General features: G+C 38.6%; 3 protein-coding genes across 4 annotated transcripts; 2 read left to right on the plus strand and 1 right to left on the minus strand.

Annotated features, from left to right (window-relative positions):
- Positions 1-5,186: 5,186 nt before the first annotated feature.
- On the minus strand, positions 5,187-9,559 carry LOC146461469 (matrilin-3-like). The gene is made up of 3 exons (XM_085086880.1): positions 9,348-9,559; positions 6,682-7,084; positions 5,187-5,777 (listed from the first exon to the last, which is right to left on the minus strand). The coding sequence occupies exons 1-3, from the start codon at positions 9,451-9,453 to the stop codon at positions 5,510-5,512; spliced, it is 777 nt and encodes a 258-aa protein (XP_084943006.1). The 5' UTR covers positions 9,454-9,559; the 3' UTR covers positions 5,187-5,509.
- Positions 9,560-11,871: 2,312 nt separating this feature from the next.
- On the plus strand, positions 11,872-14,484 carry LOC146461470 (adenosine receptor A2b-like). The gene has a single exon (XM_085086849.1). It carries the CDS (start codon positions 12,281-12,283, stop codon positions 13,217-13,219), a length of 939 nt encoding a protein of 312 aa, XP_084942975.1. The 5' UTR covers positions 11,872-12,280; the 3' UTR covers positions 13,220-14,484.
- Positions 14,485-19,137: 4,653 nt separating this feature from the next.
- On the plus strand, positions 19,138-24,766 carry LOC146461471 (histamine H2 receptor-like). Of its 2 annotated transcripts, none has more exons than XR_014857397.1 (3): positions 19,138-19,274; positions 19,757-19,855; positions 22,069-24,766. XR_014857397.1 is itself a non-coding variant. In XM_085086856.1 (3 exons), exons 2-3 carry the CDS (start codon positions 19,829-19,831, stop codon positions 23,013-23,015), a joined length of 978 nt encoding a protein of 325 aa, XP_084942982.1. In that variant the 5' UTR covers positions 19,138-19,274; positions 19,757-19,828; the 3' UTR covers positions 23,016-24,766. The 2 variants fall into 2 exon arrangements, 1 of the variants encoding a protein (XP_084942982.1); XM_085086856.1 differs by having other exon boundaries at positions 19,757-19,859.
- The last annotated feature ends 1,274 nt before the right edge of the window (positions 24,767-26,040 follow it).

A 26,040-nucleotide genomic window follows, 5' to 3' on the forward strand; every position in this document is an offset into this window, starting at 1 on the left:
AAACTCGCGTTATGGAATGGACTTTGAAGCAACCCGGAGGACAGCGTACAACAAACGTTTGCGTGAGGGACAAATGTTTTCTTCTTGCTCGTTTAATTGTTGTTTTTGGTCGATTTTCTTTCGGTCAGTGTTGTTGTCTTCGTTTAGATGATGGCTGCTTTATAAACTTGGTTGCAGCTTCTGTTGGTGAAGACTTCTTGATGAACTGTGCTTTAAAAGTGTGATCTGCGGACATGCCTTTGTGCAATAAGGATGATAAAAGTTGGGCTTTCATGTAAGGGGTTTTGTAAACTTAATGTAAAATAATTTGGACGAGGTGCACCCTATTACTCTGTAACCAATGCATTGCCTAATGGTGAAATGAAGAAGGATTTTATTCTCAAAGCGTCAAAAGGAACTTGAATTCAAGTTGCAGGTTGTTTATAAAATCACCTGTCGTTTACCGCACACGGTAACTCCCCTCGGGGAGGGGGTAGGGGATAAATAGAATTATAGAGACATTATACTCCGCCGACATACAGCTACGGCTGACTTTATGCTTTCTGCATGAGTAACAAGACTGGGATCAGCGAGAAAAAGCTTATTTGAGAGTTATAAGCTGATGTTTCGTGATGAAGCGACGTAACTGTATGGGATTGGGTTGTTGGAAACTGTTACCTGCTAAATAAGTGAAGGGTTTGTAAATATAATATTATTGATGTTATGTGGGAAACCAGGTCCCACCTACACGGAAATAAAAAACTTTGATTGTATTTTGCTGCATGCGTTTTGTGAAATACTGTTGTTAAATTAATATGGTGAGCCGATTCTTGTTTGAAACGCCGACTTGAAAAAATGAAGTGGCTGTTCGATTCAGTGGCCGGATTACGGATTAAGGATAAGCGAGGTAGTGCTGAGAAATCAAATTTCATGATATATCGTACAATAACAACCGATCACTCTTGCCGACACAAAGAAATTTACGATACACTTTGTATCCTGATGGCCGATGGAAGGCAACCTAAGAAATAATTTGAAATTTCCTGTCTTGAGAAAGATTTGGCGTTCATCATGTCTTTGACTTATGTCAAGATAAACTAGACATTGAAAATGATTTATATTCATTGCATATATAATGGAGAAGCCAAAATTTGGTAAAGGAATTTAAGATCACGCGAAAACATTTATGGAAACCTCCTCTTTCCATACCTGATCGTTCTCGGCCCCAGTGCCTTTTGGCGTGACTAAGCAAAACGCGGACGGCATTTATGCGAAAAAGATAACAGTCTGGGGTCGAGAATTGCATTAAAAGAATGGCCATATTAAATTTTTTATGAGCATGCGCATATAACATATTAGCTAGCATCCTCGATCCCAGAATTCTTCCCTTGCGCAGCCAAGCTGAAAGGCTCTAGGGTCGAGAATGATTAGCTCGTCAATATAAATTTTGTCGCGTTGCTTTTTTGATAGATTCATTTTTCTATGCAAAACTATTTAAAATGCAAACTTTTCTACTAATATATCCGGCAGATATTTTCACGAAGGTTAGTTCTCCTTAGTAACAACTTATAATCAGGAAATTAAATTAACGGATCCATCTTTCTCAAACAATCGGTCTGTATCACAAAAATTGATCTGACATAACTACATTTTTACGAGTTTGCTCACCTGCTATCTTTGAGTCTCCCAGTCTCGTTTATCATTATGTACTTAATTAATACAAGACGAATTGAAATTTTGAATTTAAACAAAGTTAACAAAAGCATAAAAGATTAATTACGTCGTTAAAAACGCTACAGCTTACTGAACAGCCCAATGAACACATCAAAGAACCGATTAGATAAAATTTTACCATGAAAGCTGTTTTTATGGGACATTTAAGAAAAATTATTTTTATCATTTTGGCATTTACAAGAGGAATAGCGTGCTCGTAGGACACCAGATAAAAGCGCAAGAACGTTTCTTTTGATCCGTTGTGTCAAGCCAATACCGCCGAAGACTGCGAGAGAAAAAAATAAAGCAACTTTCCTAAAAATTGATTCTTCGGTCAAAATGTAAAAAACATCGCAGTAAATGCTACTTAATAGCGTTCATTTGAATGGTCACACTTTAGGATTTCATACACAGAACGGAACCACCTTGCACCAAACAAGACTGCTCCGCTGGAAAGTACTGCTCAGCAGCTTTCATTTCAATGGTTCTTGATTCCGTTTAGGTTTAATCGAAAGACTTAAAAGTCAAAGCCGGCCATCCTACACAGCATCGAATTAAAAGCGCCTCAAGAAGAGTCTTCTAAACACCAGGATTCATCTTTGAACGAATGCTCACATTGTTCAAGACTGAGTTCCACAGTCCGTCGAATTTAAGCCTCATTGCATGACAAGAGGTTTAAGTCTAAGTCTCGTTACGTCGTATGCAACTCAATAAAGGACAGCAACATGCGACGACAAAAAAGCCGCCCCACATAATAGCACCGACCATGAAAAGCCTGTCAGTTATTCCGCTAAAGAAGTTTGTAGCTTCTGAAGAAAGCGTAAAGAATTGGAATTTAAACAGGCCCAAGGCCGGCGTCAAAATTACAACAGCATAACAACCGCCAACAAATATGGACACACATGCACGTATCTCGTAACAGCGGACGACACCAGTTTCGCTCCAGCGATAAAACGTGCTGAGACCTTTGTACACGCTAACGAGCACCACGGCTGTAAGAGTTACAGCTACAAGGGTCCTTGTATGTTCAAAACGGCTGCTAAGGATGCGTTTATCGGTGCATGCTTGATCCTGGTAACAAGCCCAACATGTAAGACCTCGTGGTCCGGAGCGCTTAACGTACAATTCGACGGCAAGGCAAGTTAAGGGAACGTCTTGAAGCATGCTGCACGCAAAACCAAAGATGACTTGAAACGTTACGTTCTTGTTGTTTTGATAATCTGCAAAGTTTGAGTCCGTCATTGTACGGTGAATGTTCCAAATATAAGCGACGAGAAATGAGAAGACAATAAAAGAAGCCAAAGCAGTGAAGACTTTCATGGCAATTAGTAGTTCTCCAAAAGACTTGATCTCTCTTTGGAGGTCATCTTTATTCCAAGGGCCACTTGAACAAAATGACAGCTGTTTAGTGACATTTGTTTGAGCTTTGGTGTCGCTTAAATCTTCCAAGAACCGTTGGTAAGTAGTATGGCTGCGCAAGGCTTCGAACAGGACACTGAAATCTGTTCCAAGATCAAAACCGTACAAAACGATGAAGAGCAAAAGTTCTCCCACCAATCCTTGTACGGCGGTCATTTTTACGAGGCAAGCAAAAGATGATTACTTCAAGTGCGTGAAATTTGTCTTGTATATTAACAAATTTGTACAAAAAATGTCAAAGACGTGTACACTGTTTTGATATTATTCAAATATTTGAATAGTTATTGTCAGTTCCCCTTAGCAATTATTATTACGTCATTCGATTGAATAACATAATGCGCCCTTTTTTCGCAATGCCAAAGAACTACTCCTTTGCATGAAATTACCAAGCACGCGAAGAGAAAGATATCAGGTACGATGCTCAAAGGGAAAACAAACAATGATTCGCGGTTTTTAGCGATTTTCTCAAGACACAAGGGGATAATTGACTCAACTTTTGCAAGCAAATCTTTCAAGTTGCAATCTATTTCTGTCCTGTCCACGGCCGAAGCCAAAGAGATTTGATAGAACAATTCGGTTAAACAAACATGAGCAGTTATTTTGGGGTTTTCTTGATTCCAATAGAGCGGTTTTCAATTGAGTGTCGCAAGTAATTTCGCGTTTGCTTTGATTTACTAGACTCTATGATTGGTTGACAAACCTCGCGCCATTTTCTCAACCAATGGGAAGCCAAACCAAAACCAATCGTGCTTGGCCGCACGCGTTTTCCCGCGCTTGACGCAGGTTACATATGTTTGCTTCGAGTTCTGATTGGCTGATTGTGCTGTTTACATCTGTTGGTTTTGGTTTTACAACACTCAATTGAAAACCGCTCTCTGTTTTCAGTATTTATTTACGTAATACTAAAGCTAGATACCACAGGGTTTATATTATGCACTGCTCTTTTCAGAGCTGAAAAGAACAATGCATAACTAATATAAATCCTTGAATTTGGTACAATCGAATATCGTGACTCGTTACTCGCAAGATTGATATTCAACATGGCGACGAGAGAATACTGTGGATCACGTGACCTCAAAACCAACCCAAAGAGAATACGAAACAATTAAAATCTTGGGAATAAATAAAAATTGCAGGTAGATTAACGTTATAATGGGCAGTGCCATAGATTTTGCAAGAGTCAACGGCACAATTTGTTTTTGTTGTTGTTGTTGTTGTTGTTGTTGTTGTTGTTGTTTTTTCAGCCCCAAGATAAGACTTCACTAAAGCGAGATGCGCCGCGTCTTAAAATGTTATTAAATTGAACAATTACAGAGTATTCATCGGTAAATACAAACTGTTTAATGAAGGTTTTCACACCGATGATGATCTATGGTGGCAAAATGGATTTAAAAGCATGGTACGGTTGAGTATACTTTCCACCGAGGACCGGCCCTTTGTGATTAACGCAAAAGCGATTTGATGTTCTTATACCTGTCTAATAAAATTAACCAAATGAATAATGATAATAAGACAGAGTGGAGCAACACAGAACAGAGAGCGCTTAACTGGGCGAGTAATTCTCCAGAGAGTTCACCGAATATCAAAATTGATCGAGTCAATCGATTCTGAACCTAACGAAAGAGAAGGATGCTGCGTTTGAGAGTACATCTGAGGGATTTAGGGTACTTGTGAAGCACTGGTGCAAATAAGAACGCAAGTAGAGCAATTTGAAAACAGTTCTGTTTGACTGACGACTTCAGTACTAACAAGGAATGATTTGTGTTAAGAGACTGTTGACTTACTATTGTGTTTTCTCGCCTCCGTTCACGTACGCGCTTGTAAGTCGATCAAAGTGAGTAAGCGATCTAGCGAGTGAATATGATAAGTTTTTAAATCAATTAAAATAGCGTCAAAAATTTGGAGACGATAAAAATAATTGAACAAAAGCTTTCCACTGCTTGGCGCAGGTTGTGACTGTTATTATTTGATGTGTTATGGCATGGTAAGGATGTACAAGCAAGGTTTTTTGCGACTCTTTTCTTGCCCGACTGTACTTACGAGGTGATGTACGCATGCCACCACAATTCCGAGTGTTTTCGGCCCACAATCTCAAGTTTGTGTTTTTATTCTCATAAAGTTTGTATTTTTTATTTCAAACTTTGACTATTTGCGGTCTCGATTGAGCCAGACCTTCTGCTTATCTCTATCGAGAAGGACACACAGTGTTTAACACACTAGCGACAAGGGGGGTCTGAGTGAAGAATCAGATGTGGGCGCGGACTAACCTGTGATTTGGCTCTCTACCTGCGCCCTAATCGCAAGTTACCCGCGGTCATCTCATTAAAACGCGAAACTCTCAGGCGCTTAGCGCACGCGCGGCGAAGACACCTGCAAAACCGTTTTTGTGGCACGTGTCTCATTCAGAGTTCCATCCGGGAATATAACTGGTGACTCTTATCAGCCCATCAAAATCCTGCACACGAAAAAGATGCCTGTCAGTTGAAGAAGCCAATCCAATAATTTCTTGAATCCCAAACCTGAAACCTCCAACGCCCACAACAAATATCTCCACTCCTGCGTTCTTCAGATTAAATGCCTTGAAAAGGGTCATGTCTTTACCGATGTTTGACAAACCATCAGTGACAAGCAAAACGTTTTTGAAACCTTCTGGGTCGAAGCCAGATCTGCGTACAAAGAAAAAGAAAAAAAGGTTCGTTTATGGCTTAAACAAACAGACAGACAAAATCATTAAATAACTGAGCAAGTGGCAAATAACACAATAAATTCCGTTTGTTTCGACTTCTGCAGCAACAGGGCATTTTTGTGTTAGCTTAATGTTTGACTGATCATCGCCTATTAGGCAAAGCCAGTTTGGTCATAAATACAAAAGTCCATGTGAACAGCACATTTTATAGTTGTGTGCTTAGTGACCTGGTCTTTGGGTGAAAGCGAGGCTGGAGTTCACTTTGTTTTGGTACAAACCTCCGTGCTTTTCGTATGTAAGTGCAAACCAGTTTCCATAAGATCAACAAGATTTTCCTACTAAAAGGATTGAGATTTTTATCAAAGCAAAGTCAAGTTCACTCAAAGACTGGGTCAACAGACACGCTACTGTAAATTGCGGGCTGTTTAGTCTGTAAAATGGCTGTAAAGGCCGTAAACTGTTAAGTCGTACCAGGCACTCGTTTCTCGACAGTCCCGGTAACTTACCGGGCCCGATAAGTGTCTTTGGTGATAAATGTTTTTTAACAGAAGTCAATTTTTTGTTAGCTTTGAATACTAAATTTTAAAATCTTTTCAGTAATTCTATGAAAACATTGGCCAAGTACCATGCGTGTAATCACTGTGTAATCGGCGAAAAAAACATTTAAAAATATACTTATCGGGCCCGGTAAGTTACCGGGACTTTCGAGAAACGGACCCCAGGGCGGGTAACAGAGTGTCAACGTGTGGATAGGTTTCTTGTCTAACCAAAGAACAAGATGGCAGAGATACAATTCAAACCACCAAACTTTATTCCGCCGGATTATAAGTCCAATGTGCTAACTACTACACCACCTCGCCACCATTTGAATCGCAGTAACTTACCGTTGATTTTCAAATAAGTCCTCCTTGCACACCTGCAGTGCCTCCTGGGTATTGGTAAGACCAGCCTTGCGATGTACGGTGGGAAGTAAAGCGATGGTTTTATTCATAGATATGAAAGTGGGCGTGAGAATCGTAGCCTCCGTGGCAAAATTGACAACAGCGTATAGAGTTTTCGGGTTGGCTCTCTCCGTGAGGTAAACGAGCGCCCTGAGGCCTTTCTTGAAATTTTTTGCGCGGATGGAGTTGGACGAGTCAATGACATAGACGACATTATTGGTGCGATTGCTTACAGCTGAGTCCTGGCGCTTGACTCGGCGGGTGGTGGTAAGGCTGTCTTGGCGGCGAAGGAAATATTTCATGATCTTCTTTGCTGTTACTTTAGGGGGTGGAATCTTAAGAGCTTCTGCGAAGGAAAGAAATGGAATGAGAAAAAAAGGAGTACACAATTCCGACATTTCTGTCTTTTATCAAAATGTTAAGGACAACCATAACGACAGCGAAGAAAACCTTGTCGGCATTTATTTAATTGACCATAAATATGAATTTCGTCCACAGACTCCAACAACATCATATCGGTGTTTTACATTATAACCCTTTTGTCCACAAGTAACGCATACTACCTAACGCGCATTTGAAAGTTTTGTGTTCAAAAGTCTCCAATAGATTTTTAAATGCGTCCATAGGAGCCTATTACCATTATTTGTGAATGCATAGATACTATTTTGTTTATTCGTACTTTCTGCCTGCCCTAAATATGGACCTCACCCCCGTAAAACCCTCGCCCCTCTCCTCCTACTTGTCCCGATGAAATAAAAAACACTTCTATCAGGTTGTCGTTACAACTGAGGTCTACTGTCACAGAACTGATGTGTGGTTTTTGAACTGTTTGTGTGGTTATCGAACTCGATTGAAAAAAACTGAAGAGTTTTCGAAAGTCTCCTTCTTTTTTCTAAAGAGTGTTGTGGAGCCTTTTGGGGTATGCAGCATGCGTCTGCAAAGTTTGCTAGTCTAGCCTCCCACGCAGCAATTCTTCGGTTGCTCGCGTGACTTGATTGCGTGACAAACGTGGGTGGCTGGTGTCACAGTGCAGTAGATGTGGTGGGCACCTGTTAAAGAGATTTGGGTTGGAGTCTTGCGGCACATTTGGTTTTTGTCGAGAAAACCACGTGACTGCATGATTAAAACCCTTTTCAATAAACCTATGTTTGCTTTTTAATTATGAGTGGAATTGAACGGTCATGATTTCGAGCAACGTCAGCCAATTGCCGAAGCAGACGATGAAAGACGATGAAAGACGATGAAATACATTAAAATCTCTTGATGAGTGCCAATACCAGCTGTTTTGTCCACCAGAAGCAGGCCCTGTGAATATCTTTGAACAAGCAATTGTTGTCTCAACCACAAAGAAAATATGGGGCGTTCTTAGGGATTGTCAAACCTTGCGGTGATATCACGATCAAAATGTTTTAAGCCATTCCCGTTTCTGGCATTCCGCCCGCTCTTGTCGGTCGGTGGGTTGAAAAAAGCGAACAGAACTGTCGACACATTTTATCACTGAATTGTACTAAATATTTTCAGTCGTGCTTGAATTAAATCTTCCCCATTGATTAATTAAGCGGCGCTATCACTTGTTAAAAGAAAGAAAACTTTTCTTTAGGAGAGTGATTCGTTTTAGATGGTCGGTCGCCTCTAGATATATAAGAAGCGTACTTAAACATACATGTCTTTCTTCTCCAAATGAATAGAGAAAATTGATCGACGAATTTGTCAAAAGTACGTATGCATTGATACTCAGTTTGAGACTTTAGTATTAGAAAACTTTTCACTGAATTGCCTCCTCCATCAAAAATAGATTGTTATCATTTTTTTTTTTTTATTTATTTATTTATAAGAGCATAGAGCATATACCTCGCTGTGGGATGCATTAAACGCTGTGTTGTCTGCAAAAGCCGCATTAGGTGCTAATTGAATTTCGCCGAGAAGTTGAGTATAAACAAATTATCGTCTCATCATCACACGCAAACATTTTCCAATGCAAAGGTTCACGGTACTGAAGCCAACGCAGCTCGTGTGTTTAAATCACAGCAGCACAAAAAAATTGTAAGCGTTCCTATATCAGAGTATAAATCGACTATACGATGAAAAGGATAACTACGGCAATATTCGCCCAAAAGACTTTCCACGTCTCAGTATAAATTTTGACATATAAATTTGACATCATTGAATTTCTCAGCGGGAGGGTGAAGAATTAGAAATAAGTATGTCCTTAAGAATATCTCCATACCAAGGGCCTTAAAATTTATGAAACCGACGTTCGATTAGTTCAAACCTCTCCCTTGATCACTTCCTTCCGTGGTTAAACATTTGCTGGATTAGATATGTCTATGTTAATGCTGTTTGTTAGCCTTGTGCATGTTTCTTCCGTCTTGACTAGTCCTTGCCAACAGCGGGACTTTTTAAACTTTCTTCAAACAGAACATTCACATTTAGGAGTTTCTGTTACAGCGTGTTGTTGACCTTGGAAAAAACTTAACCAAAAAGTGAAATATTTTCGTGAGTTGTTGGCTGTGAACTGAGAAATCTACTTGGAAAATAAAGCATATGTTTTAACCGAGGGCGTACACATTACTCGTGGAAGGCAAAATATTTTGCTAAAAAAAACTCACCTTCCGTGGTACTGTCATGGACTGCACTTGAATGTCGCCTTGCAACAACAAAAACGGAACAACTAATTCCAGCAAATAGTAGAAAGCAAAGAGTTTTATAAGACATTTCGTATCATAAACAAACTCACAAACCCGATGGAATGAACTGACAAAGGTTCTCTTATTGTCGGCCACCAGTCCGGCTATGAACCTCCAGCGAAGAAATTGCAAAACAATATCGTGTTTCACTTGTTGTCATTGCAAACGAGGTGAGCCGCCGACGATCGGGATCCCAGAAATAGTTTTGGTTCAATTCCAATGACATAATTGGATTTTGAAAGATTTTAGTTCACAGTCGTTTGGTTTAATGTCCAATCCAGCACCGAACCTCTTTATCTTATGCTTGACCTTGCACTGGTTCAGCTGCTGGGTTGTTGACGGTTGGACAACATTTCTTGCTCCTCTCATTTTCATATGGAAACCTGCCCTTTTAATTAGTCCCCTCTCATCATATAAGAAATAATTGATCACACACAGCAGCAATGCGCTATTATTAGATGAAAGTGCTAACAAACGTAAAATAAAAAAGTAAAGTAATATATTTAATGTCAATAAAACACGGGGAGTGCTTGTACACGGTCTCCAGAGCCAGAGGCTCATGATAAAGTGCTTGACAATAATCCAGATCGAATTGGAATTTGGAAATGCTGGTTTTAGAAGAGAGGGGAAAACTGGAGTACTCCGAGAAAAACCTCTCGGAGCAAGGACGAGAACCAACAACAAACTCAACCTCCATGTGACGCAGGGTCCATTGGTAAGACACGAGTGCTCTCACCACTGCGCCATCCATGCTCCCCGTCTTGCATACTTTGCAGGTTTTAAACGTTTGAAATACCTTTCCTCTCCCTAACCCTCTAATTTATTCTCCACTCAAAACATAATGAAGTAAACTTGACCTGGTCACACACTCCAATGTGATGCTCAAAGGTTTCCGTCGTTTTTGGAACCCGAGTTGAGTTTCGGACTCCGTCACCTGTTAAGAAACGCCAACCAATACTTTGCCCCTTTCGAAAAATTTTAGGCTCTGTGAAAAAATGACAGGCAAGTACATTCTGGAGGTTAACCTCAACATGGCGAACATTCACGCTTGCTTCAGCTCAGAAATGCCTGATCAGAAGCTGGTGCGGTGTGATCGATAAGAGAATGGATTGAATTTTCCTTGGATTGTTTAAAAAAACGCATCGTTTACTGGATAGTAATTACGTCTTCCCCTGGTCTATCCACCTTCAAAAGAAAGCTTCTTGATTTCCTCAGTTAATTGTATGAAACGTCCGACTCTGTTATGTCTTTATAGTCTTACCACCGAATGTTAAAAAATCTAAATACAATGTCTTTACTAGTCTTACAGTCCTAACATATCTCCGAGGAGACCTCTCTCGGTAAAAGCCTGGGGGTTTCTTGAGGTCTCCTCGCCACGTCTTACTTCTTCTTTTACTATTATTATTCACTGTAAACATATGTAAGATCTTAGTCTATTATTCACTGTAACTTTCTATGAATGTATGTCGTGGTAAATAAAATAAAAAGTGATATATGAAATTTCAACTGGGGATGAAAGAATTAATAAAAGCGAGACCCAACGCAGTTTAAGCGGCTGGGAATAGTAATCATATCATGACAGCAAAGTGAACTGAGCTTGGTCGGAAATCACGGTAAGTGGAAAATTGGCCGTGAAACTCAAATTGCCCCCGAATTGTCCCAGTTATGTGACATACAGACTTTTTATCGTTTATCTGGAAAACAGTTCCGTGTGTAGCTTTTTTTTTATTTTAAGGACTAAATTCGACGAGTTAGAACACGTCTTTTTTCCTAATTCCCGCTTAATCATCCAAAACAGTCGACGTAGTTATCTGTTTGAACCAAGCAGCGGGTCCTCTTTGTTTTTCAATTGCTCAACTTTTGAAATAAAGTTAAAGGCCAATTTGCTTTCTGAACTAGAACTAAATTGGAGTAATTTAAGGTAATCTTACAAGAAAATGATTTTTTTCATTTTTGCATTGACTTTGTCAAGCATTATATCCATCAAAATAAAGATTACACAAAAAGTTGAGTAGAAAACACTTGGCGTTTATTTCAGTATTTACAGGAGCCCATGGTATTTGGCTTTTATCATTTATTTTGACGAGACACACCAGCGAGATTGCAGTTCGCCTTCTACGCAATCTCCATGCTCTGCACGGCAAGCTACGCAGACAAAAACTCGCATTCTACCCGCATCATGATTTGCCAAGAATTTGTGATGATAAAACCCTGCGTATGCTTTTTCTAGTCGATTGGCAGCCCAGCTGACACTTAGCGGGAAACTTTGGAGTCAACCGGTCGCATTCGAGGTCTGCCATTATAGAATGAATAGAATAGAAACTTTATTAACGTGTCAATGCCTTATAGCCTGGAAAAATCCCATACTAATTTGGGGACCCAAAATAAACAGATACTAAAAAAAAAAGACAAATTGAAAATATTTAAAACTGCGCAAAATATGTAATAATCGAGTGATAATCGCTAAAAAAAATCGCTCTGAAGAAACTGAGATCGAGAAATGGTGGAGGCTGTCATACCTCCGTTGAGTTTGTTTACACCTGCGGGCCAAGTTAAGAAGCTCCTCTTTGTCGATTCGACGGATTTCTATTATGAAAAACATTAATATGCTACGGAGTCTGCGAAAGTGGAAGTGAAGTTCTGAGCATGCGGGGTTTGGGTTACTGTAATAACACAGTACTTAAGTTTTAATCGAATGCAAACTTAAAGGGCTTGATTGTGTTTACATGCATAAAACTGAAAACAATCATTGAGATGATATTGGGCCAAACAAACCCAGTTTGACAGTGTAAGCAAAAGAAAAGAGTAAAATATCAAGTCCTAATTTATCGAGAGCCGCTCAAAGGCCAGTCAAAATGGGATTAGCATTCAAGCTTTGCCGTGACGTTCTAATGAAGTATTACGGAAAACCTGAAGATCTAGATGCGGTTTATATCACCATGTGTGTTCTAAACGGCTTGCTCGCTTTGACTGCGATCATGGGAAATGTGTTGATAATTTTCGCGCTTAAGAAAACTTCATCAATTCCCTCGTCAACACGAATTCTGCTGCTGTGTTTAGCGCTCACAGATCTGGCTACGGGAGTATTGGGTCATCCACTTTACATCGTCGTCACTTTGGGAATTCGCCAAAATTATGCCTGTGAAAACATCCATGAAGTTCTACTGGCGTTTTTCATTCTGTCCGCTTTCTTAGTGTCTGCGTCGTTCGTTACGGTTACTATCATTGGAGTGGATCGATTCCTTGCCATAACTTTGCATCTGAGGTACAACGAACTAGTTACTCCAAAGCGTGTTATAATGTCAGTGGTGGCGGCGTGGATTTTTTCACTAACCACCGTATTCATTTGCGTCTTTTGCGGCTTTTTTCAAGTGGGAGAGATAGTTTTACTAGTGCTCGGTTATGGCGGTACGATTGTGCTGAGTACAGTTTATGTGAAAGTCTTTTCCGTAGCCCGCCACCATGCGGCAATTATCGACAGCCAAGCGCAGGTTTCGATCCATCTGTCAAGTATCACAAACATGGCTCGAAACAAGAACTTGGCCATCAAAACGTTTTATGTTTTTGCTGTGTTCTTACTTTGTTATTGCCCTTACTTGGTCGTGTTAACTGTACTGCTAGTTTCAGAACAAAATGTTAAGATTCAAGGAGCTGTGCAACTCACAACTGTGTTAGTTATGCTAAACTCTTCCTTAAACCCGCTCGTGTTTGGTTGGAAAATTAAGGACGTTCGTCAAATCATTCAAAGCGACTTTAAAAAGTATATTCTATGCAGACAAAATGGGACTAATTAATGAATATCCTGTTTCCTGGATCAAGCGCCCACCCACAAGAACTGAAACTTACAATCGAACCCAAGAACACCGCGTGTAATGACAATATGTGGTGTTAACACAAGGTTTCACATCGCCAAGAATACAAGAAAGTATGAAATGAAAGATTTTATTGACTCAATAATCAAGGTAAAAGATAACTGGTTCACAATATTAGAAAATAGGCAACTTCCTCCGGGCATTTTGTCGGTGTAAAGGCGGTAAATCGTCAAGAACTAAAATAAATAAAATGGAAACAGATCTAATTTTAAGAAAAAAAAATCGAATAAATGACACACTATTTATTTCCATTTGGGTCTAAAAACCGAAAATAAAAACCGATGACACTTTGTCAAAACAATTTCGGACCTTATAAAAAGGCTGGCCGGCGCCAGACCGAGTGAATACGGACGCTTAAATATTATTGATCGTAAAGAAACGAATAATTTAAAAATTGACAGCTTAATGAATTTTCTCAGTCTGATGATAAGGCCAATTTCATAAGGGTAAACGGCAATCAAACTAAGGAACCACATCCTTTATAATATTGATGAACGAAATCGAGTTTCCGATAACTCTTGTATATTCGTTGGTGCATGCTATATTTTGACTCTGTACCCTTAAAGATTCTCTGGCACGCAGTCAGGGTCAAACCGCGCTAGTCTCAATGGGGTTCTTTTTGCGCTTCTTTTAGCTACGTTACTGGTGAATAACTAGGCCTCACTGATGCTGAAAGTATACGACGTTATTAGCACAGAAACAGCTGTTTCACACAACCCACTGGGCGAGTGAAACACCACCAGATATTAGACGCACGTCTAAGAACTAGAGTACAAAATGTACCTAATTTGAATCTAAATTTTCAAAATTTAAAGAAAATATCTGAAGAAAAGAAGCCCAATTCAGCACAATCAGTTGCAAATACATAGGTTTTAGTTCTGTTGTCCAATATTCCTTTGCAGGTGTGCCTTTTTACCGGCGCGAGTGATTACTGCTGTTAATTTTGCAGCAAGTGGACACAACTTTTTCTCTTCTTCATGATCAAGCGAATAACTTCAATTTTTATTTAAATACTATGCAAAAGTGCTCTCGTAAATACAAATTTTAGATCTAAAGAGGATTTTTACTTAGTAGAAGAATCATTCAAACATAATTTTAATATTGACATATGCGTTCACTATTTCCTATTTACATTTTGTATCTTAATTATTTTGTGTAGATAAACTTGACGGGATGAGTCGAGGTGATCCGTCAAATAAATTAAAATATTAAAAAGAGATAATGCGTGTCTTTATTTCGTAGTACTGATTCCCTGCTAAAAAGTATTGAGATTCATTGGCCGGGATATCTTAAGCTAATTTCTTCAGTATATCTGCTTTTGCTTTTCGAACTTATTTTTCTGTCAACACGAAAACTTCTCACTGGGTACTGGCTTGGCAGTAAAACTATAAGCGCGTATTAATATGAAATAAGTTCTATGAAGGAAAATATCTTCGACTAACAATTGATAAACTAAACTTGGCGATGTAAAAAGTGGCCGGTCTTTTTCAATTCGTTTTGCATTTCAAGGAAAGTAACAAGTTGAAAACTTGGTAATTAGCTGCAAACTACTAGAATTTCGTTTGAAGAATATTCAAATCGAAGTAAGGTTTTCGCGCAGTCTGCCTCACTTTAGCATAACCCGATGCCGTCTACTTGGCAACTCGCAATCTGATTGGCCAAGCGAGGGTGACATCATAATTAACAACAAGAAGCTGTAGACAGCTTGTCCTCGCGGTGCCTTTAATAAGGACTTTACGCAAACACGACGCCGTCGGCAACGAAAACGTCAATAAAGAAAAGGCTTAATGAGCTAAACAATGCTGTGCACGCGCATTACAAATTTTGATACATTTCGTCGCCATCTTCGGCCAAACAACAACGTGAAATGCCCAAATTCAAGGTTTTATGGAGAGCGTGAGCACATGACAGTAGATTTTCATTCTCTGTGCTAACTTGAAGACCGTTCCCACCAGTTCTGTTACTGGATAGTTCGGCCCCTGCAAAAGGCGAAAAGCGGCTGCATGATGGCAATGAGTGGCATGATATCTTAGTGCGGCAGTATTGTTGAAAACGTAGGCTTATTTGAGAAATGGATAGACTTGTGGAAATTAAAGATCTCTATCATGGCTGGATCCTTCGAGGGGGAGGGGAGGGTGACTTCCATAGAAAAATGACTGTGGGTGCTAGTCAGAAATTTTGAAAGAATCTCTAGAATCTCGTTTTGCGGGCATGAATGAAATTCATTTTCACCCCCTGGGAGGTTCAAATTCACAAACAAGTAATTTTTTTCATAGTTTTGTCTTGTTTAATAACCTCAACAGGTACCAGGGCATAGGTCTATAGGAGCACCATGCTGCTAATTTTAACCTCCAAAAGATACGTTGAGTACGCTCGGTGGATTTCATGAACTTAGAAATGTGAAAATTATCTCTAAATAGAAGCATCTTCGCTTTTAAGAAAGAGCGATGTGAACTGGTGTAGGTGTAAAGGTTGAAGGCAGATTGAAGTCTGGGCTTGTGAGGATTTCCCTGATCTCAGCCGGTTGGCCACTAATAAAGACAATTTAACTATTCTTTTTCAAACTCAACACTTTATTACAAATTTTAGATTCCGAGAGGGAATCGAAAACATAAATTTTCGATCCTGAAAACGAAACCTTTTTGTTTGATATAAAATTTACAAAATACATAAACCATATGTGGGGAATTTGAATTTTCAATTACCACACTGACTTAAAATTGTTATTTCAACCAAAGGGGGCTTTTAAATTTGGCAACTGTCCTGAACTTTAAAAAGAAAACGCAACGGTGAGATGCAAAAACAACATGTGAACCTAGATTTTATTCTTTGCATCACAAGGAAACGCAATGACCAATAAAATAGTCCATGCAAAATGTCAATTTTTACTCGTCGCTTTCCCAAACGCAAATATAAATTACCGGCGAAAACAGAATAATCGATTCAAATAAACGATACATGTGTAAAAAAAATCTTGTGATTTTATTGCGTGCGTAAAAACACGCATGAAATGGTTTATATTTTAGCTAATTGGTTTACCAGATCAGCAAATTTTCCGTTGCTCACGCTCCTATGGCAGTTTTTCACGTACTAATAAGGGCTATCGGCAACATGATGTATCATAAATAATATTTTCCCGATTTTTAACCTGTTATCTTACCAAAATAAAATAATATATTGCTATTCATTTTCTTCTGTGATCAAAGGAAGACCTTGCAGTCAGAGATTGTGTTCTTATTCTAAAGAAGAAAAATTTTCCATAGATGAAACGATTCCACCTCTCAGCGCCTGTGTTCAGAGTCTTCAGAGTTGATCTCCAAAGAAAGCGAAGGGAAAGAGAGAAACAATTCGAGCGAGCGAAGCAGTCGAGGTGAAAAGCTTCGCTTGCTCGCATGATGCGCTCGCCCCATTGACCATCAAGAAAGGAACTTTTAGCAGTCTCGTCATTAACAGGAGTAAATACATTATTAGTAGAGAAAAAATGGATTCAAAGAAAAGCGCTAAGCGAAAACGTACTCAGCTGCTTTATCTCTTCTTTCGCATGATAATTAATGATGTGTTGGACTACGTGCGCTGTATTTTTTTGTTATTTATATATTATTTTTATTGATATTTTGATAAAGCTCATTAAAACAAATTACATTATTTACTACGCACACAATATTTACACTAAATTAACACTACATAATTTCCAATAGTTTTACAGTGGGACGTGCCTTACCGTGCGGGTCACCCGACAAACTTTTTTACAAGTTAGCCATAAAATACAAAACGATATGTTTTCAATAATTCGTTGTTGCGTCACTTGCCTGTTGGACTTTGCAATGAGGCGTGACCGTTAATCAAATTTGCGTACCCTGATTGGCTAACTTGTAAAAAAAAGTTTGTTGGGTAGCCACGGTAGGGCGCGTCGCACTGTAATGCTTAAAATATGTGCTGTATTTATATCGTCAACAATACATTTACGACAAATAATTATGCAGCACCTACACGTACACGCAATCACACACATACCGACAACACAAAACACACACACATCACACTAAGGACCCCAATGTGTACATGGTTGTTAAATGGGTAGTGTTACCTATTTTTAGTGTACCTTTAACCAGCCAGAAAATGTATTTTTATCGGTGGAATATTAAAATAATGGTTCAGTTTTGTTAACAATAACCCTACTATTGCACAAAAACCGTAGTATAAAGTATCTTTGGCTGCGGATGGCTAGGACGCAAATGGTGGAACTTGAAAAAAATGGCGAACTTTTTCAAGTTCTTTCTGTGTATTTTGGAGAAATCACTAAAAACAACTTACTATGGTGTATTCTTCGTCAATGAAATCACTTAATATTTTTCTTCCGGTGCACTAAATATTTGCGCACTTTGCACCAAAGTAGAGGCAAATTTCCGCGACAGTTCCCCTTAAACATAACGGTATATACGAATGTAATATTATACAGCGTTGGTGTAGAGATTTTAAATCAATCGTTTTAATAAACAAGTTGCCCCACTTCATTATACGGGTGGGCATTTATTGTTTGACATAGCGATCAGTGTCTCGAGATTATGAACCATTTTTATCCTTGCTTTAAAGAGGAAGTATCATGCAAATTTGCTGTCATTTCAAAACCCAAAAATGTTTGTCTTTCAGAAGAAACAACGAACTAATCGTCAAGTTTGTTATAAATTATCACCCCAGTGCAATAAAACTGTCAATTAGTGTGCCTCTGGCCAGAGACAGATCGAGAGTAGGCCGGTATGGATTGAAACTTGAAAAATGTTAGGCTAATGTTTTTCAAGTTCACGCATTTTTGTTTCCAAAATGCGCTAGAACAGATCACGAGTTGTTCCTTTCAATAATTGAGTTGATTTCTTTCCTCTCGTCATTTTAGAATTATCTGGCAGCTGATTGAAGGTCTTATTTCATCATTTTTAACAAAAGATATCACAAAACCCTATGATACTTCCCCTAAAACACTCTAATGGAAAGAACAGGCCTTTTTTTACATCGGCTACGTGGGCTTGGTGATCAGCAGTCCGTCTTGATCACATCACGGTAATTAATGTTGGCGTTGGCATGCTTTCAAAAACAAAAACAGCTCCAATTCGGTTGAACTTAAATTTGATCTTGTAACACATGATGAATTATATTTCGTCTGGTTCGTTGAAATACCACAAAGAAGATGTTGAAAACAGCTTAAGCCGTGAAACAAATAAAAGGCACCAAATTGGCAGATGAACGTGACTTCTACACTTTGATATTTTTAAGGGGTGATTATATGAGGAACTTTTTGATATTTTTAAGGGGTGATTATATGAGGAACTTTTTGACAAATTATATAATCGTTGTTGGCATTTCGTGTTTATGACGAACGAATCTCACGTTTACGTTTTCTTGAAAAAATGAGTAGACAGTTGAGAATAGTGCAAAATAATTGTGGCCTTTGACGTTAACGCAAAACTACTCAATTTTTCTGAGAAACTGAAAACAGCGAGTGGCAAATGAAGGGTAGACATGGTCACGTGGTCATCCCTGCCGTTTGCCGTTTGCCGTTTGCCGTAAACGTAAAGACACACCACTTGAGTTTTCCTTCAAAGGAAGTGAGTTTTGTCTCCACATGAAATCGGTAATTTACTTAGACTTTGGTGGCGTGCCAGGGGTTCCTCTGAGGTTTCCCTTGTTTAAATTTAAAATTGTGGCCAACGTTTTTCGTTGGCGAAGCTTTTTGGTTGAAATGCGACCACTGTTTTAAACAATATATCAACAATTTAACAATTAAGGTATTCAAAATAGCGCCATATGAATTATATGATACACAAAGCGTCCTCCTGTCTTTTGTCACTCAAATGTGTATAAATACGGGTGTACCCGACTAAACAGCCTTCAAAACGGTTTGAATACAGTTGAATTGTTCGACAAGAAGAATAAGTTCTAACCATCAATCAAGAGCCCCTTAGAAGGTATTTTTCCCATAAGGGTAAGTCATGTAAAAGATAAGAGAAAAAGCTAGTAGAAAATCCATGTTATGAGGGACGGAATAATAATTGGTTTCAGCGTTTTCGTTACGTTTTAAAATAGGTTTCTTGGTTTCTACTGACTTTAATTTTATGGATTCAGTTTTCGGTATCCAAAGAGGAAAAACCGCTTTTTTGCTTCAGTGTTCAGTTTACGGTTGTAGCTACCGTGCTTGGCCATCATGAACCATGAATTTTTACCCATGGCAATTTTAATTGTTATTTTCTGCGGTTTTACGGCTTTGACCGGCTTTTTCCTGTTTTGTCTCTCCCAAAACCAAGCTCTATCAGTTTTCCTTACATTTGCTGTGGTCAAGTATTATTGAATTAATGTCGTATACCCCAGCATGTACACTGAAAAGTTATTCCGTCATTTTCAGGATAGTTGTTTTTTTCTTTTGATAGTTGACAAACTAAAATATAAAAGAAATGTGTTTTCTTCCAGGTCTGTCTTTCAGGTGGACAACAAGGTTCCAAACATGAATCTAAAACTGAAAGTGATGCCTTGAATTTACTTATGAAAAAGAAAGAAATCGTGTTTTCGGTGAGTAAAGGAACTTAGAATTTAAATACTTAATATACATTTTTTTATGTTGCTTCATACGACATGCTTATCACTACTTCCTGTTGCAAATATTAGCGGTTTAAAAAGTATATTAACGCAGGTTTCTAAAACAATTCAAACAGAGCCTGTTTCAGGCACTTAGCACGCGAGGAAAATGGAAAGCGCGGTCACGTATCACTGCATTTATACACCTGCAACAGTTTAATATTACCAAGGTCATACAACTGTTTGGTTTAATTAATAAAGCTGATAACAGCGCAGGGCTGTAGCTAACGCTCGAACTGACGTCTGCGCTTAAATGTCTTTACGATGGCCAAATTACTTTATCAACTCTGTTGATAAAAGATATCGATGGCATTCGTTTCCACTCCGTACCGACCCAGCCGGCTACACTTTCCGTTAAGAAACCATTAAATTCCCTTCTCCATGAGATTATTAAGCAACGACGACGGCGACGGCAAACGACAACGCCGCAAAACAATAGGTTTAGTGAGCAAAAACAATCGCTCTGCACGTGCGTTTTACATTTTGGTACATTTCTTTGCAAAACAACAACGTGAAATGACCATATTTAAGGTTTTGTGGGAAACGTGAACGCACGACGGTAAATTTTTCATTTTCTTTCTTAACTTGTACGCCACTCCTACCGATTTGGTTCCTGGATAGTTCGCCATTTTTGTAAAAGTTGAGCTTGTTGAAATAATCGCGAAGTAGCACAAATGAAATAAAGATATATTTTCGGGTGACGTTTTCGTTGCCGTTGCCGTCGTCGTTGCTTAAGCTCCCTAGTAATATATACATTGCACCAAAACCGTCAGTTTCTCTCTTACAAATTTAGAAATAATTTTGAACGTGTCGAGCGAAAAGGTCGGCGTCTAACAATTCTAATATTTAGAAATAAATGAGTGGTGTCTGCAACAATTTTTAAAATATTAACTAGAAGTTTCCATGGGAAAGAGACGTGCTGCGGTGAAAGGTGGAAACCCAGTGTGAGTGTGGGATTATTCTGTTTATAATTCGTCTGCCTAGTTGGCGACATTAGAAATTGCTTACACTTATTTTTCAATGAATTAAAAAGAGGCAGAAAAAAAAATTTAGGGCCGACCCGCCGGGGGGGGGGGGGGGGGTGGGAGGGGGTCTACATTTGCACGTTCCTTTGCGGTACCAAATGGCTCCGAGTTTTTTGAGTTTTTGCAAAAATTTAATTTTGCCAAAAACAGAAAAAATTAACCTTAATGTTCAGTAGATATTCATTGTACGCTTCCCAACTAACTTCCTTTTACATCGTAGTAGTAAAATTATTTTCTGACGTAAGAATGCTATGGTCACGTATCAAGTATTGACCAGAAAAAGAAATCTTGACAACCAAAATTGGTAATATTCCCTGTATCTTGATAAAACTCTGATATCAAATTTCAACCCGCTTATTATACAAACGATCAATGTTTACACAGCGCTTCCTTCGGTCGCAATCTACAGTAGAACCCCGCCGACTCGATTTGCTTTTTAGAGACTGAAGCAAAAAAAAAATTCTATTTTATTGCGTGCATGCAAACACGCATGTAAAATTTTTGCAAACACTTAAGTTTTGTTCTAAGAATCGCTCGATCGAAGATGGCGCTGCTTAGCGAAGCATATTACTAAAGTTGAAGGATTTTGGTTGAAATAATCAGTTAAACAGTAGTTAGAAATCAAATTTGAATCAACACTTAAAGCATTATTTAAGTACTGTAGAGTTTTCCAGGTCTTGCAAAATCCATTTGAAGTCCAAGATCTGGTTCGTTGTGTGCCCACTGTTGGTTGAATTTTAAGGTAGATGTTGCTAATTTATCAACATTCGGGTACCCCAATCTCGCCACTCATGGGGCCACAATCGCCTTCTAAGTCATGCTATAAAGGAGCGGAACGTCGTACCAGACGATATTAAGAATGTTTTTCTCCTTTGAACTCTTTTAGACATTGTATTTTTAAAATTGTAGTGATCGTATATGATTGCATAGTTGTTGTGATTTTAGCTTTTGTATTGTTATGCTTGAATGTTTTATTATTTTCATCATCATCATTATCATCATCATTATTATTATTATTATTATTATTATTATTATTATTATTATTATTATTATTATTATTATTGTTGTTGTTGTTAATACCACTGAATAAATGTATTAAAATTCGTTAACTTTTCTCGACAGTAAGACGATTAATATCATCACGGAGAGGAAGTTTCAAGATGATTTTTTCAACGGCTGAATGTATTACTTGGCTTGCGATATCCTTGACCGAGACTGTCGCCATAGTAATACTCAATCTAGCTACAATCATTGTTTTCATAAGAAACAGAAGACTTCGCAAGCGTAGCATGTGCTTGGTCATCAACCTAGCAGTTGTAGATATGTTCTGTGGGGGATTTTCCCGATTCATGGATTCCTTTTACACTGGGGCGTATTGCAACTTTTGGAAGTACGAAGTGACTCCCTTTGGCGTGTGGAATAATGTTATAACAAGTGTCCTATCGCTATTCCCTTTGACGTCTCAAATAAACATCGCTGCCATTTCCATAGAACGGATGCACGCAACATTTCGTCCGTTGAGGCATCATGTCATGAAACAATGGGTTTATGCGTTAATTATTACGGTTATCTGGATTACTGGAGTGCTGTTATCAGGGATTTATTACGTAGATAGAGGGATGTATTTGGCTCGTATCAGGTTTTATCCGTATACATTTGCTTCAGTCAGTTTAGTTTGTCTGTTTGTCATCTGTGTTTGTCACGTGTCCATTGCTGTAAAAACGTCACGATGTTGTGGTGCGCGTCCTCAGCACCATAGCGCAAACAATAGAGAGAAGAAGCTGACAGAGACGTTGTGCATCATGACTTCGCTATCCTTACTGCTGTGGACGCCAAACGCTATCCTCTCCTTGCTTCATGCAGCCATTGATGTGTTTAGCTCTCTCTCGCCGTTAACAGCTAGTCGCCTAATCCGTACGCTGGTGATTTTAATGTATGCAAACTCTCTCATCAATCCCATTATATACGCCATTAGAATACCCGAGTTCAGAAGAGACTTGACTTCACTTTTCTCTTGTAAACGCCAGCAGAGAAACTCACAGGTTTTCCCTCTTCGTGTTTATCAGTAAAAACATTTGTCAAATCTAGAGTTTTTTAGTGAGGTACAGGCGTGCGTTTCTCAAAATTCCCGAAAACGTTTCAGGTCCGAAAAACTAATTACGTGTACAATGTTTTTTTCGTGACCAGAAAATTAATGTTTGATAAGTTTAGAAGTTCATGCAGCTAAGCATACACTGTACCCACCACTTTAAGTTTATATTAAGTATTTACATGTATGGCTATGTCTAAGATTAACAAACACATTGGACTAGACTGCACGGTAAACTACCACAGGCCGGTGATAGAAAACATACTAACAGGTTCGCGTTGTGTGCATGTGGGTAGTGCTGTGCACGCGCTGCGGACCTGTTTGTTAACGGACACTCTCTCATTCTTAGATGCCTGACGACAAAGTGGGTAGAGTACTATACAGTGCACTACCCACAGAAATACTTATCGGGAACGAAAACACCTCCGGCGTTTTGGGAAACACGCCCTTAGGAGACCCAGGCCTTCATCGTTTTCTCTTAGAAGTTTAGGTTGCAAAGGAGAAAATTGTTTTGTATTGCGAAACATTTTGGGACCGATTATTTAAGCGTAAGTTAGTGTGGTTTAAAGCAAAATCGAGTTTAAATGATCGAGGACTCAAAAACCACGATTAGGCGGAATCTAATTGATCGCGAGCGCTGTTGTGGAGTTTACAAAGACCACGTTTTTTGTCGTAGTGTAACAAGCATGCCTTTCTACTATTTCGACAATCATCTGTGCAAATAGTCTTATTATTGTTGTCTTTCAACCAAAGAGCTGTAAACATGTAACAATAATCCTGCGAAATCGCGCGGAATATCGCCTGATACTTAGCCGACGAGGCCGTAGGCCGACAAAGGACAGTTTTATTGCAGAAAAGCTGGAGAAGATCTTTATTTTGTGATTTTTCTCCCCGACACACGACCTTACGTGTATCGCAGGATATCTGTTGACTATAGACGACGAGTGTTCAGTGTAAAATGACCATATTTGGGCGGAGTTACAATGTGTTGAATAATAAAGCATTATATATTTAGGGGCTGGATAGTTTTTTGAAATTTTACTTGCTTTTATTATCAGAAATGAAAATTGGGATCACGTATATCCCCATTAAAACAACTCAGGGATGTAGGAAGTGCAATCCAAATGAAGGAATAACTTGACTTTCACGGCGAACAAATAAGGAATCGAAAATTAAGTGGTATCAAGAGCGTTAAACGGTGTGCGAACTCCGGAGCAGGTTTCACTTGCTCTATTGTTCGTTTATAGTTCACGGTTAAACGTCGGTTAGACGCGTCAGTTAAGATAAACCTAAACTAGAGTACAAACTGTATCTAATTTGAAAATGTAGCTTTAAAATTTAAAAATTTAAGGAGAATCTTAAAAGAAAAGAAGCCTACTGCAGCACAATTAGTTGTAAATACATAGATTTTTCTGTCGTTCAATATTCATTTGCAGGCGATCTTTTCTAACGTTGCCAGTGATTTTTGCTGTTTTGCAGCCAGTCGAAGCAATTGCTTTTCACTTCATGATCAAGCGAATAATTTTAGTCTGTATTTCAATACCATAAAAGTCAAAACTGCTTTCGTAAATACAAATTTTAGATCTAAAGAATTTCCACTTAGTTACAAAACTTATTCAAACACAATACTAATATTTAGATATACGTTAACTATTTACATTTTGTATCTTAACTATTTTGTGTTGATAAACTTGACGTGATGAATCAAGGTGAAGGTAAATAATAAAAATATTAAAAAGAGAGAGCGCGTGTCTTTATTATGTTTTAAAGCAACAAGCACGTGGAAATATGAATTTTTTTTTCATTCAGCACTTATTACCTGCAAGAAAGGTTATGGCATTCATTGGCTGGGATGTAAAAGCTTGTCTCCCATGTCTGCTTTTACGCTTCTCGAACTTATTTTTCGGTACTTTGTGTCAGTCAAACATACACGAAGCAAAGTTTGTTTCCCACTGGGTCCCTCGCTTGGCAAAAAAACTAATACACTTTCCAATATTATTTTCCCCCTTTACTCTTTATGTTATGTTGGGTTAGGGTTAGCTGTTTGGAAAGGTCGACTTCTCGCGACGTTCGCCTCTCGCTGTCGCGACTTCGTCGCTCAAAGAAGTCGACTTGTGGCGAGTCTATAAAAGTAAGAGCTCTTGGTATGAAATACCTACTATGACAGAAAATATTGTCGACTAAATTAAATCTGGTGATGTAAAAAGTGGCTCGTTCTTTTCGATTCATTTTGCATTTCATGGAAAGTAATAACTTGAAAGGAGAATAGGACAGCTCGCTGGTAAAATTGAGAGACGTTTCTTTTTTAGTAATGAGCTGTAAATTACAAGACTCGTTTCATTTGAAGAATATTTAAATCGGAGTAAGGCTTTTTCCCGTCATTTTAGAGTTTCTAGAGTATTTCGCGCAGTCTGTCTCACTTAAGCATAACCGGCCGGTGCCGATTATCATTACTGATTGGCTAATAAACGAAAGCGTTCTAATTAAAAGTTAGACAGATACCTGAACTGTTTTAGCAAAACCCAATGACCGATATATGCAATAAAGAGATTCTGTAAAAATGGCTTATTTCTAGCTAGTTGGTTTGTGAGTTCGGCAATCAAGTCCTTACGCGCGCTTCCAGGGCGGTGTACCAAAAATTAGACCAGGTGGCGAGTTTGCTTAATATTGGGTCAGTTGAGTATGTCGATGTCCTTGAAGCTTGTGCAAGAAAAATTTCCAAACTCAGAAACTAACAAGATATCTGAGGTCGGTCCCTCGGTTATATAAAAAAAATCTAAAAACGGCTGACTATGTACATTCATTCCTGACCTCGGAATACGTTAAATAATAATAAATTCTCTTGTCACAAAGTCTGAGAAATTAGAGCAAAACGTAGCTTTTAACTGTATCTGACAGTCTTCATCAACAAAGTGAGCTCCACGCTCCACGATTACATGTTGTCTAGTCACGTGACAACAAGTGCTTAAAAATGGCGGAAAGATCATAGCCTCTATCTCTGTTTA

Source organism: Pavona decussata, unplaced genomic scaffold, assembly GCF_977016875.1.
Source record: "Pavona decussata unplaced genomic scaffold, jaPavDecu1.1 SCAFFOLD_198, whole genome shotgun sequence".
In the NCBI taxonomy this organism is placed as follows: Eukaryota; Metazoa; Cnidaria; class Anthozoa; order Scleractinia; family Agariciidae; genus Pavona; species Pavona decussata.

Excerpts from the sequence above, each read along its gene's own strand:
- LOC146461469 (XM_085086880.1), bottom strand. The coding sequence starts at position 9,453 with ATGTCTTATAAAACTCTTTGCTTTCTACTATTTGCTGGAATTAGTTGT. Across the intron at positions 7,085-9,347 it reads CCATGACAGTACCACGGAAG|AAGCTCTTAAGATTCCACCC; the intron begins GTGAGTTTTTTT and ends TTTCCTTCGCAG. Across the intron at positions 5,778-6,681 it reads GACTTATTTGAAAATCAACG|ATCTGGCTTCGACCCAGAAG; the intron begins GTAAGTTACTGC and ends CTTTGTACGCAG.
- LOC146461470 (XM_085086849.1), top strand. The coding sequence starts at position 12,281 with ATGGGATTAGCATTCAAGCTTTGCCGTGACGTTCTAATGAAGTATTAC.
- LOC146461471 (XM_085086856.1), top strand. The coding sequence starts at position 19,829 with ATGAAAAAGAAAGAAATCGTGTTTTCGGTGA. Across the intron at positions 19,860-22,068 it reads AGAAATCGTGTTTTCGGTGA|TAAGACGATTAATATCATCA; the intron begins GTAAAGGAACTT and ends TTTTCTCGACAG.